The following is a 14,598-nucleotide window of genomic DNA, read 5'->3' on the forward strand; positions in this document are numbered from 1 at the left end:
TGAACGACATCGATTGCAGGATAAATCAATGTTAAGGTTTACATAGCTGGCCACATATGGATGTTAAATTTAACTTTATGGGTTGGTTATGTAGACTTCTTCTAACCCATCGCTTTCTACTACATATAATAATACGATTAAATTATATCTTTACATTAAAAACCAAAGTCTATCAGAATTCCAGTCATTCCAATAAATGTTATACCCCTTGATCTTCAAGAATATGACTGTCCACTTGGCCATAGTGGAGTTTGGAGTGTGACTGTTTGAGGTTGTGGACAGGTGTCTTTTATACTGATAACAAGTTCAAACAGGTGCCATTAATACAGGTAACGAGTGGAGGACAGAGGAGCCTCTTAAAGAAGAAGTTACAGGTCTGTGAGAGCCAGAAATCTTGCTTGTTTGTAGGTGACCAAACACTTATTTTCCACCATAATTTGCAAATAAATTCATAAAAAATCCTACAATGTGATTTTCTGGATTTTTTTTCTCATTTTGTCTGTCTTAGTTGAAGTGTACCTATGATGAAAATTACAGGCCTCTCTCATCTTTTTAAGTGGGAGAACTTGCACAATTGGTGGCTGACTAAATACTTTTTTGCCCCACTGTATATATATATATATACAAATCCAAAATTGGATGTAGCAACTACAGAATGCTCCTTTAAGTTTATCTAAAGTGTACGAGTTTGAGCATGTCTCCATTAGGCCTATGGATTTTTTTTATCAGCATGAATTAGATTGAGCAATAAAAGTCTCACTTTTATTCCATAGGCTGGGATCCACGCTATGCAGCTGTTGCAAGAGTACATTTTTCACTGGCTGTCCACTGGTTTCAAAACAATGATTGATAGGCACCTTAAACTTCTTGAATTCAACCATTATTGGGCTCAAATACACATTTAGATTTGTGAACAGCCATCCACAACAACCACAATCCGTAAGGCGCAAATAGCTAAATGAGAGAGCAGCAGTGTGATTCACATCAATGACCTATGTACTGTAGATATCAATAATAAGTGATATCCGTATCGCCGTAGACCAGACCACTGCTGTCATCCTTACCTCCAAGCGTTTGTTCAAGTTGGATAATCTTTGGAATGCCGACAGCAGTCGCACCATTGGAAGACATACAGTGAGCAACATAATTCATTGGACAGTGACCATTTTTTGTTATTTTGGTTCTGTACTTTAGCACTTTGAGTTTGAAAGGATACAATGACAATGAGGGTGAAGTGCAGACTGTCAGCTTTACTTTGAGGGTATTTTCATACATATCGGATGAACCGTTTAGAAATGACAGCACCATTTGTACATGGTCCCCCCCATTTTAAGGTACTACAAGTATTTGTTGAATTGGCTTCACAGATGTGTGTCGTTAGGCAGGTGTATTCATTTGTGTCGTTAGTGAATGCAGGAGAGCTGTTGATGAATAGTATTGATTCTAGACTCTGCTATTGCCTTTGGAGGTTGTTGTTGGGGTGTGACAACATGAGGAAGACAGCAGTGTCGATGCAAATGAAGCTGCCGTCATAAGGCTCAGAAATGAAAATCAATCAATCAGGAACATTGTAAAAACCCTGGGCATGCCCAAGTCTGCAGTTTGGTTCATCATTAAACAAGAAAAAAACAACCGGTGAACTCAATTATGTCAAAAGACCCGGTAGACTGAGGAAGACCACTGTGGTGGATGACCGGAGAATACTCTCTATGGTGAAGAAACCACCCCCGACAACAGCCCAACAGATCAAAACACTCTCCTGGATGCAGGTGTAGATGTGTCAAAGTCTACCATATGTAGAAGACTACACCAGCAGAACTACAAGATGCAAACCACTGATAAGCCTGAAGAACAGAAAGGCGAGATTACAGTTTGCTAAAAAGCACCCAAAAGAGCCCCAAGAGTTCTTGAAAAAAAAGTATTGTGGACAGATGAGACAAAGATTAACATGTACCAGAGTGATGGAAATAGAAATGTGTGGAGAGAAACATAGACATGCCCATGATCCAAAGCATACCACCTCATCTGTGAAACATGGTGGAGGGGGTGTTATGGCTTGGGCCTGTATGGCTGCCAGTGGAACAGCCTCACTTGTCTTCATCGATGATGTGACTGCAGACAGAAGTAGAACAATGAAATATTTATCTGCTCAGATAAAACCAAATGCCTCCAAACTCATTGGACGGCACTTCATCATGCAACAAGACAATGATCCTCAAAATACTGCTAGAGCAACGAATGGGTTTTTGATGGCCAAAAAGTGGAAAATCCTTGACTGGCCGAGTCAATCACCGGATCTGAATCCCATTGAACATGCATTTTACATGCTGAAGAGGAGACTGAAGGCAATAAATCCCCGAAACAAGCAGGAACTGAAGATGGCTGCAGTACAGGCCTGGCAGAGCATCACCAGGGAAGATACTCAGCGGTCTTCAAGCAGTCATTGCATGCAAAGGATATGCAACCAAATTTTAACAATGATTACTTTATTCTACATTATGTTAAACTGTCCAATGTTTTTTGATGCCTGAAAATGGAGGGGGCTATGTACAAAATCTTCTATAATTTCTTAACGGTTCATCCGATATGTATGAAAATACCCTCAAATTAAAGCTGACAGTCTGCACTTCACCGTTATTGTCATTGTGTCCTTTCAAACTCCAGGTGCTAGAGTACAAGACTAAAATAACCAAAAAAATGGTCACTGTCCAATTATTTATGGTGCTCACTATAGCTTGGACTGTAGCCTACAAAAGCCTACAATAGCCTATTCAGGTTCTTTTCCCGCGATCCATCAAACACATTTGGTGTGTCATCATAGTGGTCTCTGACTTGTGGTCAGACTCGCCCATGTTGAACAAATTTAAACTTGTGCCTGTTTTCAATGCTGATTTGAATGTCATTGAGAAAACAGAGAAGTGTTATATGCAATCCGTTACACCCCAACCCTGCCTACTGTACATGTGTCTCACACCTGTTATGATGTCTGTCATCACTCTTAATACATACAGCACGCCCCCATCTCCATTCTCCCCTCCTTTTCAGTCGCCACGATCATTTACCAGTACCCAGCTCATTCCCCGAAGGTTCACCTCTTATCCACTCGTTAACTTTCTCTCTCACTTTTCATCATGTCCTGACATTGCAGAACATTGTTCTTGATTGCTTGGCAGATGCCATTATCCCGGGTCCTATATCTTCCCGATCTCATTAGCCATTTGTACAGCTGGGTACTTGCTGGAGCGAATCAGGTTAAGTACCACGCTCAAGGGTACACACATCAGTAAGGCCCACCTAGAGTTCAGACCTGCCATCCTCCTGATCGCCAATAACCATAACAGACACACTATAGTGTCCTTCGTCTTTCTCTCCCCCTCCCTTAAACTTTCTCTCTTTTCAATTTCTCTCTCTCGTTCTTTCTCACCATAGTCTCCTAGGCTCTCACTTGGTCTCTCTCGCCATCTCACTTGTTTTTGGCACAGTGGGGTTAGGTAAACAGAGGAATTGAAAATTCATGTCGGGCAGTAGGGGTGAGAAAGGGAAGACTTGGGAGGTGGGTGTGATGGCCATGCCATTGTGGTTTACTAACACAACGCTGAACATGGGGAGAGGGACAGGGACATAGACGGCAAGATTTGAAACTGTACACATCATTGGTAGGTGTTTCTTCGTGGCCATATATTGTTGTTTTTCTTATTAATAATGGTTGGTTACACTCACTAAATGTGTTTATTTGGGATCATTCTCATACCCAGAATTCTCTGAACACTTCATTCAAAGTAGGTCTTTGGTGTTTGAATTTAAAATGTGATTATTATTAAGTGAGATAAGAAATGAAAGAAACAAAGAGCGAAAAGAAGAGTGGTAAAAAGAAACAGGAGAAAATGTATGACGCCGAAGAGAAACAGAGCAGAACATTTCTCAAAAATATTTCTCTGTTAATGAATTCTGTTAGTAAATCATTATCATGAAAACAAGGATATAGGAAGACAAAGAGGTAGATTGATGATAATATATGATCTAAATCATCAATATGTCCATACCGGTAACAATCATGAATGAATCACTGTGCACGTCGAGTAAACAAGGTACCTTCTCTATAGTGTAAGGCTACACATGTTTACCATGCAGTGCCCAGCAACGGCCAAAGAGTGCACATTCGCAACACGTCCCAAAACATCAAATTTAAACACATGTGATTATTGATGACATGAAGCAATCCACTAGACCATGCTTCCCTCTCACGTACTATGTTTGTATAAAGCCCATATTGAGACACTCACACTCTAACACTCATACATAGGCCAACCCTTCCCATACACACGCATAAGGCCTACTACGTGGTTCCTGTTTCTCAAATAGGAATATGTGAATATTAAACATGTCAATCTCAATATTTTCTGATCTTCATTGAGAGTGCTTTCAGTATGAGTTGTAGGTTATAAAAAAAGAGAGGGTTTGTGAAGAGATGGCTGGGACATGCCATGGAGACGCAATGCATTCCTCTTGAGTGAGCGGTGACAAAGGGGTGACAAATGCTAGTAGCAAGGGATCTGGCATAGTACGAACAGGCAGAGGAAAGGGAGAGTTGGGGGAAAGTGTTGGTAGGCTACTCGCTCTTTCTCTTTCATCCCCCTTTCCCTGTCACCAAGGCAACATGCCTGGAAGGCATTCAAAAGAGGGGTCATCACTGACAAAAACAACAGAGAGGGAGAGAGTGAGTGAAGGGAATCGAGATCAAAATAGACTGGGTGTGTGTGTGTGTGTGTGTGTGCTTGTGGTAGAGTGTTTGTGTTAGAGTGTGTGTGTCAGAGTGTGTGTGAGAGCGTGTGTGCATGAAAGAAGGGGTGCGAGGAGGAGAGAGTAGGGCTATAGACCTACTGTGGTTTTGGAGGAATATATATAGCATTTTCTCCAATGAATTTGAACTTTAGTGAGAACTAATCACAAGATGCAAAGCATTTAGTATTCCCAATGACAGATTATAGAAACTCACATTAGGGAGACTTAAATCCCCACTCACATCACCAAAACCACTTATGAAAATTACACCCAAGATATGATAATAACCGTTATAATAGGCCTATAGAATTTGCATAGTTAATCAAACACAGTAATGCCTAAAACAGTGAAATTAATAGTGTTTAAACCCACCATCGAAATTAAACAGGTTAATTAAAATCTCTCTGAATTTTGGAAATTAAACACACGCCCGCATCACACGCAGACGCGCGCATCACACACACACACACACACACACACACACACACACACACACACACACACACACACACACACACACACACACACACACACACACACACACACACACACACACACACACCGTGGTGGCGGGGTTGGGCAGAGTGAGCGCATCTTGTCCATCAGAGGGCGGGATTGTAGGAAACTGGCGCGCAGTGCGTGGGTGGTTTGGAAGCGGCGGCAGATAGAAACTAGCCACCAAATTCTTCCGCTGCTCTGTCGTTCGCTGCATACTTGACGTATATACTTTCATTGCGGAGAATAAACCAACGTCCGTGGGCGTGGCGTTTGGCTGGAGCAAGGAGTCTGGGTAGCAAGGCAAGGTAGGCACCTCAAAGTCTCGACTGACAGTCTGAGCGGAGGCTAATTTAACATGACGAAGTAGTCTATCGTCGAAACGGGAGCCCAATACCAACAGAAGGATAACGTGAACACATTTTGAGAAACTTCAATGCCAGCTGTGCTTGACCAACCAAGACGAAAAGATAGTATTGAGATATGTTGAGGAGAATTGCAGCGTCTTCTTGGCTCAACATGGGACTACAGTTGTCAATTGTGGCAGCCTAATTTGCCTTATCACTTATTCTTATTACACTACTGTTTTCGGTCAGTGGAGAGGAATAGGGAACATAAAAGTAATAGCCTACTCAAAGCACGGTGACTTCAACGTGCGCAGCAGGCAAAGTAAGCACAAACAGGATTGGGGAGAATGCCCAAATGGGATTCTTCGCGCAATGGAGTTAGAATTGAAAAACACGTAAACCAAGCCAAGTACGCATATTTGTCCTTCCCAAAGGTTGCTGGAAACTATTCAACTGCGTTGTTTTGACCGCTGGGATGTTGTGAGAGACCCACTGTTTGGGACGGCGGAAACTGAGAGCGAAGAAGGTAGCCTAAAAAGAACGAGGAACAGTGGGATTATGGCTCTCGCAACGGTTTCTCTCTGTCTAATAGCGCTCGCCTTGACACACTTGCACCTGACGCGAGCCAACGACCGACATGCCGTCTATTGGAACAGCTCAAATTTACAGTAAGTAGGCTTCAAGTGTAATACAGTACACTATTGTCTTTGTTTTCTTTGTTGCTATGGACCTAAACCGACGACAGATGTCAGTATGAGGAATTGATCATCCCCTAACTAAAAGTTAATTTTTTAGAGAATTTACAGGTGAAATGTATGTATGAATCATTGTTAAGTGTGTGATGAATGCTGTATTCATTTCCAATTAAACACACACACACACACACACACACACACACACACACACACACACACACACACACACACACACACACACACACACACACACACACACACACACACACACACACACACTAGCCAACACCAGGCAATTGTGTTGCCTTAATGTTCCTTTCCACCATGTAAGCAGGTACCTGGTGTTCTATATGAATATGTAATTAATGCGGCCAACTCAGTTGTCACTGTCCATCTCTTACTCCACAATGACTCATATCTGTCATCTATGACCCCCCCCCCCCTCTCACTCTCTCACAAACACTCAACCCTTTCCATCTGACTGCAATCCATTCGGATGTTGTCTGCTTTCTTTGTCCCCCCCCCCCCCCCCCCCCCATAGGTGGTGCATCCATAAGGCTAGGGAAAGCTATTTCATATTGAATTAAGTTGCCAAAATGATGTAGCCTAATTATCCTATTGTCTATACATAAAACAAAATAAAATCATTCAAAATAGGCTGCTACACCAGAAAGCATGATTTGGCCACAGAGGATCATTCGTTTTTTGAAGAAAAAATGATGTGGGTTGTTTTAAATCACACAGCCTACAGTCGAAAGGGCCCGCATTTTGGGCAGCGGGCACGGCAATTACCAAATAGATGATACTTGAGTTGCAACTGTCAATGAAAAGCAGAGAGACCCAGCCAAGCATTTTGCGGTATTTCTAAATACAATCGCAGAATAACATAGTTTGGGAAAGCAAATGGCTATTACTGTAAATTGAAGACAGTGGAAAGACTCTAATCTGTCTTTAGTTATCAAAATGCTCAACTTAATTGAGCAAACAGCTGCCTATCTTATTGGCACCAGCAGAGAGTATCAGTCATATCCCCGGTAGTGCTGAGCGATTAGTGGTTTCTGAGGTGGGTTCGTTTTCGGTTAGCTTATGAAAAAATGTTGGTTTTGCAATTTTTTTAGACACTAAATGCACTATGCATTATGTGGGTTGAATGCTGTAACAATTAATACAATTAATAGAAGTCCCATGATGGTAGTGACTGCTCATTACTGCATATCACTTTATTAACTATCATTTATTCACATTACTTTAATAAAATATTTGTTTTATTTGATTACTTCATTATTTAATTCCAAGTCAGACTGGACTAAGGTAAGTGGGAGCGCAATGGATTATGGTCATTGTAGTTAATTACCATGTTTTCAGTGCTAAACTATGTCGAATATTTGTCTGTTTGAAACTACAACATAACACAGTTCAGGCTTGATCTGATTTATCTCCACCGAAACTGCACATCGAAATCACAGAAGAAGAAAAAATGTACAAAATGGAATTCAAATAATTGAACTGACTTCTTGTCAGTTGGTTGTTTTAAAAAAATAAAAAAATAACCGACATTTCGGGTTAATCGCTCAGCACTAATCCCAGGTGAGTGTGCGTATTCACTGTGTTTAGTTCTAAATTAGTTCTTGAACAATCATTTACTCCTCCAGGTTAGATGGACGTCATATTGTATTTGTGTCTCTCTTTTTTCCTTAGGCCTATTAGATGGTTGAAGAAAACACTGTTTTTATTGATCTGGCTCACCTGTCATTTTTGTCGTATTACAAAAATATTCTGCTAATGTCTCCAGTAATATGAAGTGTTGTAGAAATACATGAAATATGTATATTAAAGGCCACATTTTGCCCTGCAAAGAAACTAACGGCTATCTGATATAGCCTGTAGTTTAGCCTACTCTACGCCACTACGCGCTGCGTTGAATTTTATTCTATTTGCAAACAGTGATTGAGTTATATTATTAGCCTAAATTAGGACGAGACAATCTAATCCTCACAAATAGGAAGAGTGGGATATCTGACGTAAGTCTGCAAATGTGAGGATGCATGGAATGCGTTGTGGTAAAGGTGAATTTCTATGGTGAAAGTTTGCTTCCCCAAACTTGAAACCCACACCCCGTCTATGCCCCCCCCCCCTCCACACACACACATGCACAAACAAACACGCGTGCACAAGACACACACACACACACACACACACACACACACACACACACACACACACACACACACACACACACACACACACACACACACACACACACACACACACACACACACACACACACACACACACACACACACACACACACACACACACCACCCCAGAAACCTGCCCCTCTCTTCCTATTCTTCTTCTATCTCTCCTTGGTCATAACAATCTTACTACAGTAGGTAACTATACTGTAGGTAACCATCTCCAGACCTCTAACTCAATACCTCTGCAGCACAGATCGATGGGGTATCTGGTGCCTTTGTCCTCTCATTAGTTATCCATCTTTCTCACATTCTTTTATCTTCTCCCCTCACCCCTCTGTTGCTCACTTTCTCTCTCTCTCTCTCCCTCTCTCTCTCGTTCTATTTTTCTCTTTCTATCTGTTTTTCCACCTTTTCGTTTTGTCCATTTATATTCACCTCAGACACTGGCTTATCGCCTGTATCTCCTCTCTCTAGCTCATACTTGGTTATTTACCTCCCTCTTTCCCTTATTTTTCTACTCTCTCATGGCCAGCCTGTCCCCATCAATTTCTTTTTTGTTGTTGTGTGCATCTCATTACCTCCCCCCCATCTGCTCTTGTTTCCTCATTCACCTCCAAAACCCAGGGTGAGTCCCAAATTGCACCCTATTCCCTTTATAGTGCACTACTTTTGACCAGGGCTCATAGGGCTCTGGTGAAAAGTGCACTATATATAGGGAATAGGGTGCCATTTGGGACATATACTCAGATGGAAAGATAATATCAAAGATAATTACGTCTATGCAATAGAGTTGTTTGAATGCATCTGGATGATAATTCTGAAGTATTTCATATAACTCAGTCTGGGTATGCGAGGCTTGAGTTCTGGGCATGTGAGGCTTGAGATACTCAAGGTATGTCAATCACCTCTAGTGGACCCAACCAGCAGTGCAAACGAACACCTAGTCAAATTCCAACTAGCCCTGGTTGCGATAGCAATTATGCATGTCAGTTAGAATCTCAATAGAGGAGGCATATTAAAAGAGAATCATTAGCAGTACCAGCCCATGTTCAAAGTGTTGCGAGGGTTTTGCAGGTTTGTGCGTGTCACATTCTGTATTAGTATTATCTATCATTGTTAATTATTCATTTGGTGTGTGTTCTGTGACTTGCACAGCGTGAGCAGTACGCCCAGGCATTGTACGGGATAATCATTCATCAGGTCTTGACACATCAGCACCTTAATATAACACTTATATGAATATATTTTCATTTTAATATATTCCAATGATAATACGTGTATCTGTGTGGGGCGATGTGTGTGTTTGTTTAAAAAAAATCCCCTCCTCCACATTGAGATAAGAATCTGTAAAATAATGCAAAAATTGACCCAGTTTGCAGGTAGCAGACAAATCCACAGAGGCTATGGCAGGAATACTGATAAGCGATCAAGCCTTATAGGCCGTAGGCTTTAGGCCACTTCAGCATCGTTGGTTCATCTCAAAAGGCACCCTGTTCCTTATATAGTACACTAGTTGTAAACAAAGCACTATGGGCCCTGGTCAAAAGTTGTGCACTATATAGGGATTAAGGTGGTATTTGGGATGTATCCCGCTGTCCACGTCCTGCTGCAGGCCTCACTTACCCACCTCAGAATTAGATACTACCTCAGGGGGAACAGGGAGGAGCCGAGGCCAGGGCAGAGGGCAAGGGACCAGGGGCTTTCAGGGATGAACTCTGGGTGATGAGGCCTCGCTGTTGGTTGTACCCTTGAGTGAAGCATTCAGCCCAGATGGCTACAGAAAGAAATCCAGCTGTGAAAAATGGGATCACATGAAAACCAAGCTGTTTGTGTTAAGGCCATGAAAACAGCTTGCTACGGGTTTTATTCTGAGGAAAAATTCACATTTACCTCTTATTTTACCAGGTAAGCTGACTGAAAATACATTCTCATTTACAGCGAAGACCTGGGGAATAGTTACAGGGGAGAGGAGGGGGGAGGAATGAGCCAATTGGAAGCTGGGGATGATTAGGTGGTCATGATGGTCATCATTTAGCAAGGATATGGGTTTACCCCTCTACTCTTACAATAAGTGCCATGGTATCTTTATTGTCAACAAAGAGGCAAGACACTCGTTTAACGTTCCATCCGAAAGACGGCACCCTACACAGAGCAATGTCCCCAATCACTGCCCTGGGGAATTGGGATATATACAATACCAGTCAAAAGTTTGGACACACCTTCACATTCAAGGTTTTTTCTTTATTTTAAACTATTTTCTACATTGAAGAATAATAGTGAAGACATCAAAACTATGAAATAACACATATGGAATCATGTAGTAACCAAAAAAGTGTTAAACAAATCAAAATATATTTTATATTTGAGAATCTTCAAAGTAGCCACCCTTTACCTTGATGACAGCTTTTGGCGTTCTCTCAACCAGCTCATCCCAAACGATCTCAATTGGGTTGAGATCGGGTGATTGTGGAGGCTAGGTCATCTAATGCAGTACTCTATCACTCTCCTTGGTCAAATAGCCCTCATCAGGTGTGTTTTGGGTCATTGTCCTGTTGAAAAACAAATGATAGTCCCACTAAGTGCAAACCAGATGGGATGGCGTATCACTGCAGAATGCTATGGTTGCCATGCTGGTTAAGTGTGCCATGAATTCTAAATGAATCACTGACCGTGTCACCAGCAAAGCACCCCTGCACCATCACACCTCCTCCTCCGTGCTTCACGGTGGGAACCACACATGCAGAGATAATCCGTTCATCCACTCTGTGTCTCACAAAGACATGGCTGTTGGAACCATAAATCTCAAATTTGGACTCATCAGACCAAAGGACAGATTTCCACTGGTCTAATGTCCAAACTTCCGGAATGCTTACAAGGCCCTCCTCCACCCTCCTTTCAGCAAATCTGACCACGACTCCATCTTGCTCCTCCCGTCCTATAGGCAGAAACTCAAACAGGAGGTACTCGTGCTTCAAAGTATTCAACGCTGGTCTGACCGATCGGAATCCACACTTCAGGATTGTTTTGATCACGTGGACTGGGACCTGTTCCGGGTAGCTTGCGAAAATAATCTAGATGCATACATGGATACGGTGACTGAGTTTATAAGGAAGTGTATAGGAGATGTAGTACCCACTGTGACTATTAAAATCTACCCTGTTAGCAGTTGATGTTACTCTTCAATAACACAGACCCCAAAGCAAATCAGGGGGAGAGAGAAATAGTTTTATTCAAAGAGGAGCTATTATGCTGAGAGTCAGATGTTCATTCTCCCCTGTCCTCAGTGATTCTCTTCAGTGATTCTCTCCTGTGCTTCTCTCCACAGAACAAAGGGACAGATGTACTTTATACCCAGCCCTAGCAAGTGGTTGACCAATTAGTATTCCTTGCAATAAAACTGGGCCAAAGGCCAAATAAGAAGTATCCGATTTCAGGTTCAATGTATTAACAATTTGGACCAATGAGAACTTGCCATGTAGCTATGAGTCCCGGAATGAAATTCCTCCCATGTATCTGACCCATTGATCATTAATCCCTTATTACAGAAAAAACACTATTTCCATTGATCATTCCCTATTGACCGTTAGTACACTATTGACTTCTTGTCCTCTGCGTTGTGTTTTTATCTTCAAAACATTCTTACACTCCCCCCTAGACCATTTAAAAAATAAATATACTTAAAATGTATTTTTAGAAAACAATATAAAGCATGAAAAAATAGAAAGTATAAAAAACATTAGCAGTAAGCATAAAATGATTCACATTAAACACCTTGGATTTCTATAAAACACAAAGGGCATATTTTACTTGCTGTTGCAATAAGAAATATATTTCAAACAAAGGTATAGAAAATAAGTATTAACAGGTGTAATGATGATGTCTCTTACGATTCCTACCACATCCTGTATTAGGAGGAAACTCAAAAAAAAAAAAATTGTCGACAAGACAATAATATTCAATCGTCCTATTGGCAAGGTAATCATTCACCAAGTCCTTTAAACGTGACCAGCTCTTCCACACTGGTATCAGTCCCACATAGATAACTATTAGAAATTATGTTCTGACAGTCTGCCAGTAGTGAGGAATTCTTCTTTCGTTCCACTGGTTGATAAGGACATCTCTAATGACAACTTCACCGATGATCTTATATAATTTCAAGTACAGTCCTTGGGTCAAGGAAAATAGCTTCAGCTTCAGATGGTAGATTCTCATAACCTGTACCGAAGGAATCAAAAAAGTGAAAGTAACATGTCCTGGTTTCAAGAGAAATGAAAATTTCACTGATTTTTTGTTGTTGTTGTGATTTTCAGGAAAACGTTGGACATTTCACCTAGATATCCCTAATATGTTGACTGCGGTGTACAACATAGAAGCTTATCAGGTTCTGATCATCTTACCATGCTTCTTCACCCGAGATTGACCCCCGATTGCTCATCAGTCAGTTCTTTATTCTCCAGGCTCCGCTTTGCCATCAAAATGGACAACCTTGCATTGAGTGACATGTATCCATTGTGATTTTCCCTGGACTTTCACTGCTGACCTCATTATGAGCAAAACTTGATAAAGACCTTCCCACTTTGGCATTTCATGTGTCTGTTGTATATATATTTTTACCATCACCCACTGTCCTGGTACTATGTCATGTCCCCCCTCGGGAGTTATTCCCCACGCCTCTTTTACTTGTCTGTCTGCTTTCCCCTACTATTGAAGTATTGTAGTAACTGCCCAGCGTGCCTTCCTCACACACTCCTCCGCAATGCTTGAACCGTCTGTGTATGAGATAACCTCAGGGTTTTCCAACAGATGACTCTTAGTAAACCCATCAGAGAGCTGATCCAAAACCAACTCACAACAGTCATGTTCAAGTAATGTGGTATCTGGAGGATACATCAGAGTAGCTGGATTACATGCTATGATGATGTTAGGAGCCTCCAACACAGCTGACCATTTGTTCCAATGAGCAGCTGTGACCTGTGCAGCTCCATTCATTGTCAAAAGAGTGTGAGCAGCATGTCGGCAGAATCTTTAATCACTACTTTAGTAGCATTCATAGCTTCCTTGCTAATGGGATATTGTTTTGGAAAAACCACTATTTCCATTGATCATTCCCTACTGACCGTTAATACTCTATTGACTTCTCGTCCTCTGCGTTGTGTATTCATCTCTCAAAATATTCTTACATCCCTAATCAGAAACCGTGGATAGACGGTAGCATTTGCGCGAAACTGAAAGCGCGAACCACCGCATTTAACCATGGCTAGGCGCCTGGGAACATGGAAGAATATAAACAGTGTGGTTATTCACTCCGCAAGGCAATCAAAGAAGCTCAACGGCTCAGACACAAGGCGTATGTGGCAGGGACTACAGATATTCACGGACTACAAAAGGAAAACCAGCCACGTCACCGAGACCGACGTCTTGCTTCCGGACAGGCAAAACACATTCTTCGCACGCTTTGAGGATAACACAGTGCCACCGACGCGGCCCGCTACCAAGGACTGTGGGCTCTCCTTCTCTGTGGCGGACATGAGTAAAACATTTAAACGTGTTAACCCTCTGAAGGCTTCCGGCCCAGACAGCTTCCCTAGCCACGATCCTCAGAGCATGCGCAGACCAGCTGGCTGGTGTGTTTACGGACATATTCAATCTCCCTATCCCAGTCGGCTGTCCCCACATGCTTCAAGATGGCCACCATTGTTCCTGTACCCAAGAAAGTAAAGGTAACTGAACTTAATGACTATCACCCCGTAGCACTAACCTCTGTCATCATGAAGTGCTTTGAGAGACTAGTCAAGGCTCATATCACCTCTACCTTTACCTGCCACCCTAGACCCACTTCAATTTGCCCCAATAGATCCACAGACGATGCAATCGCCATCACTCTGCACACTGCCCTATCCCATCTAGACAAGAGGAATACCTATGTAAGAATGCTGTTTATTGACTATAGCTCAGCATTCAACACCATAGTTTCCTCCAAGCTCATCATTAAGCTTGAAGCCCTGGGTCTGAACCCCACCCTGTGCAACTGGGTCCTGGACTTCCTGACGGACTGCCCCCAGGTGGTGAAGGTAGGAAACA

At 42.0% G+C, this 14,598-nt stretch overlaps 1 protein-coding gene across 1 annotated transcript in view; it reads left to right on the forward strand.

The window, feature by feature from the left end:
• Nucleotides 1-5,375: 5,375 nt before the first annotated feature.
• The window catches only part of LOC129819531 (ephrin-A3-like), an 89,507-nt gene continuing 80,284 nt past the window's right edge, over nucleotides 5,376-14,598 (forward strand). The window contains exon 1 of the mRNA XM_055875869.1: nucleotides 5,376-6,292. Within this exon, the coding sequence (XP_055731844.1) occupies nucleotides 6,183-6,292 (110 nt within the window). The 5' untranslated portion in view covers nucleotides 5,376-6,182. The remainder of the gene's footprint in view (nucleotides 6,293-14,598) is intronic.

The sequence above is a fragment of the Salvelinus fontinalis genome, chromosome 22 (assembly GCF_029448725.1).
Source record: "Salvelinus fontinalis isolate EN_2023a chromosome 22, ASM2944872v1, whole genome shotgun sequence".
In the NCBI taxonomy this organism is placed as follows: Eukaryota; Metazoa; Chordata; class Actinopteri; order Salmoniformes; family Salmonidae; genus Salvelinus; species Salvelinus fontinalis.